This window comes from Chiloscyllium punctatum, chromosome 3 (genome assembly GCF_047496795.1).
Source record: "Chiloscyllium punctatum isolate Juve2018m chromosome 3, sChiPun1.3, whole genome shotgun sequence".
Taxonomy (NCBI): Eukaryota; Metazoa; Chordata; class Chondrichthyes; order Orectolobiformes; family Hemiscylliidae; genus Chiloscyllium; species Chiloscyllium punctatum.
The window spans coordinates 55662035-55676435 of record NC_092741.1 but is presented as its reverse complement, the minus strand read 5'-3'; the positions used below and the strand labels follow the sequence as shown (position 1 = coordinate 55676435).

The 14401-nt window shown below is 42.3% G+C and overlaps 1 protein-coding gene across 1 annotated transcript; it reads left to right on the top strand.

The window, feature by feature from the left end:
• The first annotated feature begins 833 nt into the window (after positions 1–833).
• Positions 834–6773, top strand: tent5aa (terminal nucleotidyltransferase 5Aa). Its single transcript, XM_072553423.1, has one exon. The coding sequence runs from the start codon at positions 1215–1217 to the stop codon at positions 2394–2396; it is 1182 nt and encodes a 393-aa protein (XP_072409524.1). The 5' UTR covers positions 834–1214; the 3' UTR covers positions 2397–6773.
• Positions 6774–14401: the final 7628 nt, after the last annotated feature.

The window sequence follows — 14401 nt, the reverse complement described above, 5'->3', positions numbered from 1 at the left end:
ATAGCTTCTGAGAATTTACTTTATCCGGGTCTTAGTGTCTGGTAGGATTCCAAACTGCTTCAAGCAGTTTTACATTTAAAATGACGCAGACGTACAGCTGACTTCGACTTCATGGGAAACACGAAACGAGCTTCAAGACAACTAGGCGAAATTATTCACTCCTGATCTCAATATCATTTGTTAGCAGCAGCAATTAACATTTCGTCGAGGTTTTTCACTTATTTTTCTTGAAAATCTACCATTTGGGTAGGAAAACACAAGGGTGTCATTCAAAATCAGGGTGTCTAAACCGACTGGGTCTTTGCAGTTGAAATGAATTATTACAATCCGTAACCGTCACAATTACTCGCTTGCGTTTGAAGACTTTCACGCCCACCCTAATCCCAACAGGTCCCCCGGGCCCGAAGGTTACAGGTAATTCCAGAATTCCCAGCACTTCTGTTTGCAAAAAAAAATTTCAAAAGGGAGAAGTCCCATTGGAAGGCAAGCGGGATATACGTTGTTGTGTTGTGGTACACTTTAAAGTCTGGTTTGTCGGCTTGGGGTGCAGGATGACAAGCAGCTGTTTGCAATGTGAATTCCTTTCACTCACATTAGCTACACCGCTGTCTGCACTTTCCATTGAATTTCTCTGGGACAGTAAATTACACTCGCTCACTGCCCCGCCCCTGGCCGGCGGCGATTGGCCGCCTGGTGTCACCACGAGGCGGGGACCTGCTACCCATTGGTCTGTCCTGGCTGTCAATCAGCGGAGCCCCGCCCACGCCGCTGCTGAGATTTGATACATTCAAAGAAGGAATGGGGCGGGGTGGGGGAATGGAGATGGGGAAAGGGTCCACTCAATCCTCACTCATCACCCTTCCAGCTTCATGATGGAAACTCTCGCTCCCCGAAAATACTGAGATATGGGGGTGGGGGAGAAAAGAAAAGGGAAAGTTAGAGCAATGTACATGTTGCTCTAACAAGGGCCAGGGCTCGGCAGTTTTATGCAAATGTAAGAGGCGTGCCATGTCCGTGAGTCACAACCGGAACTGCACGGAGAAGCCATATAAAAACTAATGGGAGAGTTAATACGCAGATAGCTAAAGCTTTGCAGCCTGCACAGTCGAGGGAATTTAAAAAAAAGCAGAGAGAAGGAGGTTAAGAAATTGATCACGTCTGCAAATTAAGTAAAATAAATCTCTCTCCTCTCCCTCTGAAGAAGCGACAATACAATGGCTGATGAAAATGCCAACACGAATTGCAGTAGTTTTAACGTTTTGAACTGGGAGCAAGTGCAGCGGCTGGACAGGATCCTAACGGAGACGATCCCGATCCACGGGCGGGGTAACTTCCCGACCCTGGAGGTGAAGCCCCGGCAGATCGTGCAGGTGGTGCGGAGCCGCTTGGAGGAGAAGCGGATCCGGGTGCGGGATGTGCGGCTGAACGGCTCGGCGGCCAGTCACGTCCTGCACCAACGCAGCGGGCTGGGCTACAAGGACCTGGACCTCATCTTCCGGGCTGACCTCAGCGGGGACAAGGAGTTCCAGACGGTCAAGAACGTGGTGCTGGATTGCCTCTTGGATTTTTTGCCCGAGGGCGTGAATAAGGAGAAGATCACCCCGCTGACCCTGAAGGAAGCCTACGTGCAGAAGATGGTGAAAGTTTGCAACGACTCGGACCGCTGGAGCCTCATCTCGCTGTCCAACAACAGCGGCAAGAACGTCGAGCTGAAGTTCGTGGACTCGCTGCGGCGCCAGTTCGAGTTCAGCGTGGACGCCTTCCAGATCAACCTGGACTCGCTGCTGCTTTTCTACGAGTGCTCGGAGCACCCCATGTCCGAGCACTTCCACCCCACCATCCTGGGCGAGAGCGTCTACGGCGACTTCGAGGAGGCGCTGGAGCATCTGCAGCACAAGGTGATCGCCACCAGGAACCCCGAGGAGATCCGCGGCGGCGGCCTCCTCAAGTACTGCAACCTGCTGGTGCGGGGCTTCCGGGCGGCCTCCGAGAGCGAGATGAAGGCGCTGCAGCGGTACATGTGCTCCCGCTTCTTCATCGACTTCTCGGACATCGGCGAGCAGCAGAGGAAGCTGGAGTCCTACCTGCAGAACCACTTCCTGGGTCTGGAGGACCGTAAGTACGACTACCTGATGACCCTGCAGAGGGTGGTCAACGAGAGCACCGTCTGCCTGATGGGACACGAGCGGAGGCAGACCTTGAACCTCATCACCATGCTGGCCCTCCGGGTCCTGGCCGAGCAGAACATCATCCCCAATGTGGCCAATGTGACCTGCTACTACCAGCCGGCTCCTTACGTGACCGACGCCAACTTCAACAACTACTACATTGCCCATGTGCAGCCGGTGTTTACCTGCCAGCAGCACACCTACTCGACCTGGCTGCCCTGCAACTGAAAAGAAGGCAAGAAGTGTTTTTGATGAGAACCAGACAAAAGGGGCAAAAGAGCAAGAGGGTGAGAACGCAAGGGGGAGGGCACAGCACCTTTCTTTGTGGTTTGAATCGGGGTGGGAGCAACGCACTATATGTATACACACATACACAGTAGAAAGTTCGACCCTGCCCTGGCTTGTTTAATGCAATGCTGATCTGCTCAACTTCTGAGAGCTCAACTTTAACTTTTTTAAAAAAACAAAGCTCATGTGCGTTTTTTCCCTCTAGTTGAGGCAGATCGAAATTATTTGAGAGTGGGAAGGGGGAGTAAAATCAAATTCGATTCAACCCAGAGCCAGGAGGTGGGTATGGCTGCTTTTAAGATGTTTTATTTTGGAAAAAAGCTAAATAACAAAACACTGTCTTGCTTTGGCTTTGCCCCCCGTCGATTCTGGTTGTCAGCCTAAAATGACAACATGGGAGATCAGCACCCATACTCTCTTGCGGCCAGGACTGACCAGCCCCTTTTACAAAAATGCTAATTTGTGGGTAAAGGAGAGGCTCCGATTTTCCCTTCTTGCCTGTTCTCCGATAAATTCATGTAGCAAAGAAGCTGAAACGCAGAGACCCGTCTCGTATTGCCTTCTGTAAACAGGGTGGGGGAACGGTTGCATTTGGGAGCTTGCGAATGCCATGTATGGGATGATACACCAAGTGAAACTGCTTCTTTGCAGTTGCTTGCTTTTTTTTGAGTGCTTTCTAAACTCTAAATGGTTTTGCTCCAGACGCAGGATGCAGGATTATTAACAGATGACGACAGAAGTCGCTATTGTGCTGTCCACGGCTCCTGGTTAGAGAGAGCGTACACTTCACATTTTATTTGAATGTGGAAGTGTACAGAACGCTTGGCTAATATAATGTTCAAGGACCAAAGATATTTTTTCGTTTTTTATATGTATATCAACAAAAAAAAAACCCATGAACAAGAACAGATGTGGCTAATTTATATTTGTCTACATGAACATGAATCAAAAGTGCCTATTACCTATAAGAATGGGAATGGAGATACTGTACTCAAATCTTGTGGCTTAATCCACATTTTTCTTTATCAGGGACAAAAAGAACGTGTTCTTGCACGAATTGCTAAATTCCCTATTTTCTTGGAAAATACTTGTACTAAAATAAAGTTGCTGTTTATGTGATAGTTTAAAAGTATGTATTGTCTTGGACAGTGTAGCACTTAGGCAAGTGTTTAAACAAAGTACTTTATATTTTCCAGTTTGTAATGAGGTTCCTTTTGGCACTTTTTTTTTGTTTCCTCGCTCAGAAAAGGTATAATATGTTGTGTGATGCAGTTGCATTTGAGTTTTAGTTAAACAAAGCACAGTTGGATGTCTGGGGATAAATGGAAGTGAGAGAGAACTGTGAAACCTTGTAGTTTGCTTATAACGCCAAATTAATTGTGAAGTAGATAATGCATTCAGATAAGTAATCCAGTAGAATCCTCTTAGAAACAAGGATGGGACACACCTGAGTTGCTCATAACTGGGCTTGTGTATAATCAGGTCGACTATTTCAATACTTCATTAATCATATCCAAATGTGTTACTCTTAATTTAGTTTGATGTTACTATGTCAGGATCATGTGACTTTATTTGACAATTTTTGGGAACAAATTTGCGTATAATCACCAAAAAAAAGGGAACCCTGATAAGGGCTGCAAACCAAATGAAGTGTTTGACATATGACTAACCTCAGCAGGTCAGGACAATACTTGAGCACAAGTTAATGGAAATTTAAATTGGAAAGTGACAATGCATTCAGGATTCTTTGGTTAGACACATTTTTGGGGGAAAAAAAACCCTGTTGTGTAATGAGGGAAGAATCTTCTGTCAGCTGTTTGACCCAAGGCAACAACAGCAGCTGTAATTTGCTTTTGGTATGTAGTTTTTTAAACTTTGCAACCAAAATGTGGTATGTCCCGATTATTGCCATTATCTCCACCTCCATCACTGTTCTCCCATTTAGAAATGTTTAAAAATGCATATTTAAATTTATACTCAATTGATGAACGAACTGTTTGAGTGACAGCTAACAGGAGAGTGTGCCTGTCCTTTTATCTTTTTTAAAGTACTTTAATCCCCAATTCTAGTTCACCATTTGTTCAAGATTTGCTCTTCATTGGTGTGCATTTTGGCTAAAGTTTGTTACACCAGGATCCATTAAAACAGTTCCTGTTACATGTTTGAAAATTGTAAGTGTTTGAGCCAGGAGAGAAAATAAAACTTTGCACTCTGAACTCTTGCAATCAGGAACTAGGAGTGACCTTCCCCAGTTTGCAATGGAGAAGGAGTTGTACCAGCTTTTAAATGCGCACTTTTTTAAAAAAAAGTTTAAAAAATCTCAACAGCACGTAACAATCCAATGGGTTTATTTGGAAGCACTAGCTTTCAGAGCACTGCTCCATCAGGTGCTCTGAAAGCTAGTGTTTCCAAATCAACCAAATGGACTATGACCTGGTGGTGATTTTTTTTAAACACCCCAGTCCAACACCGGCACCTCCAAATCCTGACTTTTCAAAAAAAAAAGTGCAGTCAATTCTAAAATCTTCAAGTCTGTTACTTGGAAGTTAGCATGTTCTATTGTGAAAGATAGGCTTAAAAATGCATAATTGAATGAACTCACTGTGCCCTTTTTGGTTTATCAAGAGCTTGAGTGTTTACTGTTGCACATCACTTATACATTCTACAGAGCCTGACAAACTGCTTGAAATACAGCACATTGTTTACTTGAGGGAGGTGGGGAAAGTACCTTCTCTGCCCTACATTGAATGGCATGTATCATGCTGTTTTGTTCAATGTAATACCCCAGTGACTGATCATGCAAAGGAAAGATTTGTTTCCTCCATCAGTACCAGTAGATGCAAATCAGAAGTAGCACATATCTGTCAGAATCACAGTACACCTAGCAACTGCTTGTGTTGAATGATAGTTTGGGGAGATAGGATCAGCTGGTGATGTGGTACGTTTATTCTTATCACAGTTATTTGGTGTTCCCACGGAGGCCATTCTTCAGCAGTGAGTCATCCCTTTTATTAGGGTCAACACTACTTCTGTGGGAGGCTTGTAGACATTTCTTATGAAGAGCAAGTCTGCAAAACCACATTAGATAACAACTTTTCAAGCACAGGGATTGGGAGTGGGAAAGAGAATGTAGGATGCCTAAACTAGTTCCAAAATATATCACTGCCACAATATCAAAATGGTAAAGAATGAGTTAAAAAGCAGTATTGCAGCTAATATTGAGAGAAATTGGCAGAGTATTTAAGCAGTTAAGTGGAAATTGGTAGTAGAGGCTGCAAACTATGCAGCCTCAGATTTGCTTATTAAGTTTAGAGCTTGTGTGGGGGAGGGGGAGGAGAGGGAAGAAGAATTCTCACGAATTCCAGTTAATAGCACATGTAGCAAAACAATAGTAACACATGTAGCAACATGAGGGGCTGAAATTACCAACATCTTTTTACAATGGTGAATGGAATTTCAGCTGCCGTGGCCCTTTTAAATACCAGAGAAGCGTGGGAGGCTTGTTTTTTTAAGTGACCATCCAAGCACGAATAGTGAAATAGTTTTTAACAAAATCTTCCATAGCGATAAATCCTCTTCTCCAGTTGGATTAGCTGCTGTTTTTGTTTTTTTTTTAAAACCATTTTCATTTTATGCTGAATGCTGTCATTAAGCGATTGAATTGTTTAGAAATACATGTACATGTTCTCTTTCCAGCCCCCCTCGAGACACGTGTGCACACACTCCACTCACCCTTTTTAGTTGTTTTGCCACTAATAGGAGGGGAGAGCTGTTATTCCAAATTGAAATGAAGTTTGCCAGCTGAAATTCTGAAGTAAAATGTAATGCAACTTGCAATATGCAAGGTTTTTTTTAAAAAATCTGTAATCGTTTTGTGATTTTTTTTTTTGCTGTATTCGAATGTTCTGTAATCCCACTTCAACTCCTCACCCCTAAGAAAAAAAAGAATCACGCCCTTTGTGGGCAAAAAGAACATTTGAACATCCTCAAGGCTCCCCAGCAGATTGGGCTTCTTGCTGCAAACCTTGGAATATGAGGAAGGCTCTGTGCATTTACTTTTTCTTCAACTGCTGCACGTATGTTTGGCTTCAGAGAGGCTTCCTGTTGCAGCAAACTGTAACTTGGATTTGTCTGCTGGACTCTCGGTGACTGGAGGCTCTGTCAAAGAGGAAATCAAGGAGCTGATGGAACCTAGGCTTTGAAGACTTAAGCATCTGTGTTAGTCACAAAGGGAACAGATTGTGAATTTTGTTTACACAATCCAATATTTGGATTTTTTTTGTTTTGGTAAATAAAAGGAAGTTATTTTTTTCTATTGATGTGCGTCTTGAGTGTCTTTAATGTGTCTTTTAAAATGGCCAACCATTGCATTGCTGAAATCTAAACACAGCACTTTCACAGAAGCTGAGCATTCAGCAAGCTCTGACTGCAACTCGGGGAAAATGCAGCCCTGCCAGCCAAGTGGAGCTGATTCAAGTAGTTCAAAATAAATGAAAATTGTTGCCAGAAATTCTTGGCTTGGATAACATTGGGTTTTAGCACGTTAACTTTTTTTTTGCCCTTCAGTGGGTGGGGTGACAGGGAGATAGGTGAAGATAAGTATGCTCCTGGTTGATTGCCAAAATTGCTACATTATAAATAACAGGGAAGATGGTTATAGTAACCTTTTTTTTGAGAGGGAGGAAATAAAGGATCTCTTTCTCACTCTAGGTTTGTGGCTACACCTACATTTTGAATTGTTTGCATTATAGCCTTCTTAAAAATAGAGATTTGAATTAATTTCCTTTTGTCACTTTTAAGAAAACTTGGTTTTGCAGCAATCCCCACCAGCAGCCCCCCACGAATGTTTTCAAAGGCACTCAACATTTTCTGTGGTCAGTTGTATTTTGGCTTTTCTTTTAAACTGTGACAAGCATTGATTCGAGGTGTCTTTTTTTAAACTTGACTGATGCCCCTAGGATGGGATTTTATAGAACCAGCAATTTGACCAACTCTTGCAACTGACTGACCAATTCAGTACCTTTATGATGCATTTATTTTGTTACATCACCACTGCTGAAATCACTTGAGCAGCTGTAAATCAGAAATTAGTTTTGTTTTGAGGAAGGTATGAAGTGGCAATGACTTTGCAAGCTTGCGTATCCTAGTTTATTGCAGCATTGTTGAAAGCCATCTACGCATTCAAGAGCGCAGTGAGGCATAAATGGGTATTTCACTCTTGTATATTTCTGAATGCAATCGATGGGAATGATGAGCATTTCAGTTTCACCAGTGCAACACCATGCTGCATGTAATATATGGGTAGGCAAATGAATGAGAGATTACACTTGTTGAAATTTTTTTTCAGTCAATCTAAAACTGCTTTAAGTTGTCTGAATAATTTTCAGGTTGGGGTAACTGTCAGGAAGCAATCTTAAATGACAGGATCTATTAGTGAATTCCTGTATCCAAAGCTGCATATTTTATTGACTAAAATCCAGCTAAGTAAATATTTCTCTAGAAATGATCAATAGAAGTTTCATATTTAGATTACTTCCATCTTGTGTCACTCTCTTTATTTGGCTAAAGAGTCAAATTAGCCCATTATATAAATGTATTGGGTCCTGTGATACTAAATAACCTAAGTTTGCAAGAAAACAAGTCGTATTTGTCTTGGTTGTGTAGTGAAAGGAATCTGAATCCACAGAGCAATAAAGTTGTCAAAAAAAACTGTTGAAGGTGGGGAAGATAAGGTGAAAAAGGAAGCTTTTTAAGCAGATTTTGTAAACTGGGAGGGAGGGAGCTTGGTAGCGAAATGTTTGTAGAGTGTCACACAAAAGTTGGGATGTCATGTTGATAGAGAAGCTGTTGGTTATACAATGGAAAGGTAGAAAATAAAGAATTATCTGGTTTCTGAGCAATTAAGTATGCATGGAACACATTACTAAAGTGGGGTTAAGATCTTGTCTGTACATGGGGACACAGCTTGGAACAGTAGGTATCAACAACAGGATGTTACTTGGGTGAAAATTTGTGCTGTGATATTTGAACCTGTTATTGTTTGTGGAGAGTTGAACCAGGGTGATTGGTAAATCAGGACTATTAGGAATTATGGGTTAGGTGTTCAAATTTACACTATGGTCATACCTGTAGAGTTGGCGAAAACATATTTTCAGCAGCATCAGGCATAATCTAGCTTTGAATTAAAGATTGGGATTTTTATAGACACGTGATGCTTTACCTTTCAGTTCTGTATTTGGAAAGCACAAAGCATTATACCAGTACCACCTTTTTACTTAAACCATTAACCTGACAAAACTTTTAAACTCATTATGTGGTGCTTTGGCATTCAAGGTAGAGATTAAAATAAAATGCATTAAAGTCATTCAATAAAGTATGACTGCCTTCTGAACTGGTGTACTTGGAGCTGATTTACGATCTATTAAGTTTATATATAATTGAAATGCTACATTAAAAAAAACTGCTGCATCAGTTGGCATGAAGTAAGCGAATCTGCAATAGCAAGGTGCTCAGCTAATTTAAAAAAAAATTGAGGCTTATGACCCAGTATTTTCTGTTCCCAAAAAAGCATCTGGTGTGGTTTGCAAACATGTTGTTGACAATGCACTGCAGTGTTTCCAATAAAGATTCTAGAGTTCTAAAAGTTGGTTATATTCCTATAAATCTCTTTGGAGGAAGAATTCATATTTGAAATGGTAGGCGTAGGACTGTAATAACAAAATAACCACTGAGGACTCATTTCTGTCAACTTTATTGACTTGCAATTGGCCTAATGCTAGATAAGTGGGCAAACTGTTCTATAATCACACCATCTTATCGTCCCTCTGGGAGAATGTAAACCTAATATAGACTGCAACATTTGAACCTGCTCAACGTGCCCTTTTCATCCTGAAATCTTCTCATAAAGTACAGTGTATTTATTAAATTTTAATAGGAAGTTAAAAGCCAGTGGTGTATTCCTTTCATAACATTGTTCACTTCTTACATTTTATGAGAGTAAATGTTTTCTCAGCTGTTTTCTGATTTCTGTAATCAGAGTAGTCTGCTCTTTTATTTAAACATGAATTGTTGATTCTTTTCTCTCTCTTGCTAAGCAGAGTGAGAAAATTAGCATCATTACAGCCTCAATTCCTACTTGAACCCTATTTTGCTCACGTCGTTCATGTTACAGAGGAACTACAAGCTCTTAATTATGCTGTTATTCATCACAGTAAAACAGCCAATGTGGCTTTAGAATGATGAGATGAATGACAAAATATTAACACTTTCCTAATAGAGTTTAGGTGAAATTCTAGGTTCAAACTATAATTTCAGTATGACCATTGGGTGTGTGAGTGCCTAAGAAACATGTTTTGCACAACTATTGCTGAGTGCTGGGGTATAAATAGTTCTACAGAATATTAGAAATACTATGTAAACTGGTTTTGGACTAAGTGTGGACATTCCATTTTGAGCATTGGTATAGCTGGTTTGCACAAAACATGGTCTGCCTGGATTTTTCTGTTTGCCCAGTACTGTGGTTTGTACAAAAAATGTAAAACTTTCAAAAGCACCTTCTATTAGCGATGCCTTCTCTTTTTTCCCTTGTGGCCTAAACAGGATGGTCATCTCAGTTGGTGGTACTGCATGCCATCCCTGATGGCAGTTCTGGAATCAGCCTCTTGATTGGCTGTGGTTGGTGAGATGGTGTTGCCCTTTGCCCACATGGGTTCACGATCTGCACTTGGTATTGGGATTCGCAGTGTCCCAGTAAATTCCTGGCTTCTGTCTGTGAGAGAAAGTGAATTTGGATGAAACAAAGTGCTCCCTAAGAGCAAAGTGACTTAGGTTTTAAAAATCTAAGCATAAGTATTCTTGTTTAATCAATACATGCAGGGTGTCAAAATTAAAATATATAAATGCAATAATATGGGCATTTAATCATGAATGCTTGGCCAAAGTTTTTAGGACAGTACAAAGCCACAATAAAGAATGCTGTCAGGTCAAGATTTCTTCTCATTGTGCGAATAAGTGGATCTTGGTAAGGACTTCCCTGATGTACCTAAATTTGCAGATTAGCTGACTTTAATTGAGTTGACGTTTGAGGCATTACATTTATCTTGCTATTTTTGGGCAAAATAGATGAGAACCCAGTCATCCATTTCTCTTTTGACAACTGTCCAGTGATACCTGATGTTAAAGATAGGAATATTAAGTGAGAAAAGGACCATAGCCTCGGTCACATTAATGCCCCATTGCAATCATGAGCCTTCAAAATACTCACCTATAAATGGCCAACTGGAAAAGGCACCAGAGAGGTGCTGACACTGATCCCCAGAAAAGTCTTCAGAAAAGAACGTACCAAAAGAAAATTAAAGGGATAAGTCCATTTCTTATATAAAAAACACATATTTTGAACACATTGGGATGGCACAGTGGTTAGCATTGCTGCCTCACAGCACCAGAGACCCAGGTTTAATTCCAGACTCGGATAACAGTGTGGAGTTTGCACATTCTCACCGAGTCTGCGTGAGTTTCCTCCCACAATCCAAAGGTGTTCAGGTTAGGTGAATTGGCTGTGCTAAATTGCCCATAGTGTTCAGGGATGGAAAGGTTAGGTGCATGAGTCAGGGGTCAATGTAGGGGAATGGGTCTGGGTGGGATACTCTTCGGAGGGTCAGTGTGGACTTGTTGGGCCGAAGGTCCTGTTTCCACACTGTGGGGATTCTAATTCATGTGAAAATTTTAATTCCAGATGATCAATCATTTGTGCTATATTTTAGTTATGGAGTAAGTTGTATATTAAGTTGTAAGTTGTATGGGAGCTGGCTGATCCCATTGTGAATGACAGTGACCACATCTGCAGCAAGTATTGGTTGCTGGAAGAACTCCGGCTCAGAGTTGATGATCTGGAATCTGAGCTTCAAACACTGCGGCACATCCGGGAGGGGGAGAGTTACCTGGACGCTTTGTTTCAGGAGGCAGTCACACCTGGGAGATTAAGTAATTCACATTCATTTAGTGATCAGGGACATCAGAGTGTGACTGTAAGTGAGGCAGGTAGGGGGAACCTGAGTTCAGGAGTGCGGGAGCCTCAGCCCTTGACCTTGTCCAACAGGTATGAGATTCTTGCTCCCTGTATGGATGAGGAAAAGGGCTCTGGACAGGATGAGCCAGCTGACCACAACACCATGGTGCAGAAGGCCATTCAAGAGGGGGGAGCAAAAAGACAAGTAGCTGTTATAGGGGATTCTATAATTAGGGGGACAGATAGTATCCTTTGCGAGCTGGATCGGGAGTCTCGCATGGTGTGTTGCTTGCCCGGTGCCAGGGTGCGGGACATCTCCGACCGGCTTGAAAGGATATTGGAGCGGGAGGGGGAGGATCCAGTTGTTGTGGTCCACGTTGGGACTAACAACATAGGCAAAGCTAGGGTGGAGGACCTGTTTGGGGATTATCAAGCACCATGAAGGAAATTGAAGCACAGATTCTCAAGGGTCATAATCTCCGGATTACTGCCCAAGTCACGTGCCAATTGGCATAGGTATAAGAAAATTAGGGAAGTAAACACATGGCTAAGAGATTGGTATGGGAAAGAGGGATTCCACATCATGGGACATTGGCATCAGTTTTGGAACCGGGGGGATCTGTGCCGTTGGGACGGTCTCCACCTGAACAGATCAGGTACCAATGTTCTAGCGAAGAGGATAAATAGGGTGGTCAGTAGGACTTTAAACTTCTGAGTTGGGGGGGAAGGGAAAGTGAAAGCGACAGGGAGTATGGAGTTAAATGGAAAGATAAGCAGCAGGATAGCATGTGTGCAAGCGGATTTAAACTTGAGGCAGACTGGGAATGCAGCAAAAAGGAAGGATAACTTAGGACATCTTATGGCTTCCAATATCTCTAATGATAAGAAAGTTAGCATTAAGGCACTTAACCTGAATGCTTGTAGCATTCGTAAACTAAGCAGATGAACTAATGGCACAGATCATTGTGAATGATTATGATGTGGCAGGCATCACAGAGACGTGGTTGCAGGGGTTCAGGACTGGCAGTTAAACATTCAAGGATTTTCAACTTATCGAAAAGACAGGGAGGCAGGCAGAGGGGGCAGGGTTGCCTTGTTAGTTATGAACAAAATTAAATCTATGGCACTGAATGACATAGTGTCGGATGATGTGAAGTCTGTGTGGGTGGAATAGAGGAACCACAAAGGCAAAAAAACCATAATGGGAATTATGTACAGACCTCCTAACAGTGGTCAGGACCAGGGGCGCAACATGTACCGGGAAATAGAGAAGGCATGTCAGAAAGGCAAGGTCACGGTGATCATGGGAGACTTCAATATGCAGGTGGACTGGGTAAATAATGTTGCCAGTGGATCCAAAGAAAGGGAATTCATGGAATGCTTACAGGATGGCTTTTTGGAACAGCTTGTCATGGAGCTCGCAAGGGAGCAGGCTATTCTGGACCTAGTGCTATGTAATGAACCAGACTTTATAAAAAATCTTAAAGTAAGGGAACACTTAGGAAGCAGTGATCATAATATGGTAGAGTTCAGTCTGCAGTTTGAAAGAGAGAAGGCAAAATTGGATGTAATGGTGTTACAGTTAAATAAAGGTAATTATGAGGGCATGAGAGAGGAACTGACTAAAATAGACTGGAAGCAGAGTCTATCAGGGAAGACAGTAGAGCAAAAATGACAGGAGTTTGTGGGTATAGTTGAGGACACTGTACAGAGGTTCATCCCCAAGAAAAGAAAGATTATCCGGGGAGGGATTAGACAGCCATAGCTGACAAAGGAAGTCAGGAAATGTATTAAAGAAAAAGAGAGATCCTATAAAGTGGCCAAGAGTACTGGGAAATCAGAAGATTGGGAAGGCTACAAAAACAAACAGAGGATAACAAAGAGAGAAATAAGGAAGGAGAGGATCAAATATGAAGGTAGGCTAGCCAGTAATATTAGAAATGATAGTAAATGTTTCTTTCAATACATAAGAAACAAATGACAGGCAAAAGTAGACATTGGACCACTTCAAACTGATGCTGGAAGCCTAATGATGGGAGATAAGGAAATAGCTGGAGATCTTAATAAGTACTTTGCGTCAGTCTTCACAGTGGAAGACATGAGTAATATCCCAACAATTAAAGGGAATCAGGGGGCTGAGTTGAGTATGGTTGACATTACAAAAGAGAAAGTGCTAGAAAAGCTAAAAAGTCTTAAAATTGATAAATCTCCTGGCCCTGATGAGATACACCCTAGAGTTCTGAGGGAGGTGGTTGAGGAAATAGCGGAGGCATTGGTTGAGATCTTTCAAAAGTCACTGGACTCAGGGAAAGTCCCGGATGATTGGAAGACCGCTGTTGTAACCGCCTTGTTCAAGAAAGGATCAAGACAAAAGATGGAAATTTATAGGCCAATTAGCCTAACCTCAGTTGTTGGTAAAATTCTAGAATCCATCATTAAGGATGAGGTTTCTAAATTCTTGGAAGAGCAGGGTCGGATTAGAACAAGTCAACATGGATTTAGTAAGGGGAGGTCGTGCCTGACAAACCTGTTGGAATTCTTTGAAGAGGTGACAAGTAGGTTAGATCAGGGAAACCCAATGGCTGTGGTCTATCCAGACTTCCAAAAGGCCTTTGATAAGGTGCCACACGGGAGGCTGCTGAGCAAGGTGAGGGCCCATGGTGTTCGAGGTGAGCTACTAGTATGGATTGAGGATTGGCTGTCTGACAGAAGGCAGAGAGTTGGGATAAAAGGTTCTTTTTTGGAATGGCAGCTGGTGACAAGCGGTGTCCCGCAGGGTTCAGTGTTGGGGCTGCAGCTGTTCACGTTATATATTAATGATCTGGATGAAGGTACTGGGGGCATTCTAGCGAAGTTTGCCAATGATACGAAGTTAGGTGGACAGGCAGGTAGTACTGAGGAAGTGGAGAGGCTGCAGAAGGACCTAGACAGTTTGGGA

What these genes read in the sequence shown, in the direction of transcription:
- tent5aa (XM_072553423.1), top strand. Translation starts at nt 1,215, where the DNA reads ATGGCTGATGAAAATGCCAACACGAATTGCAGTAGTTTTAACGTTTTG.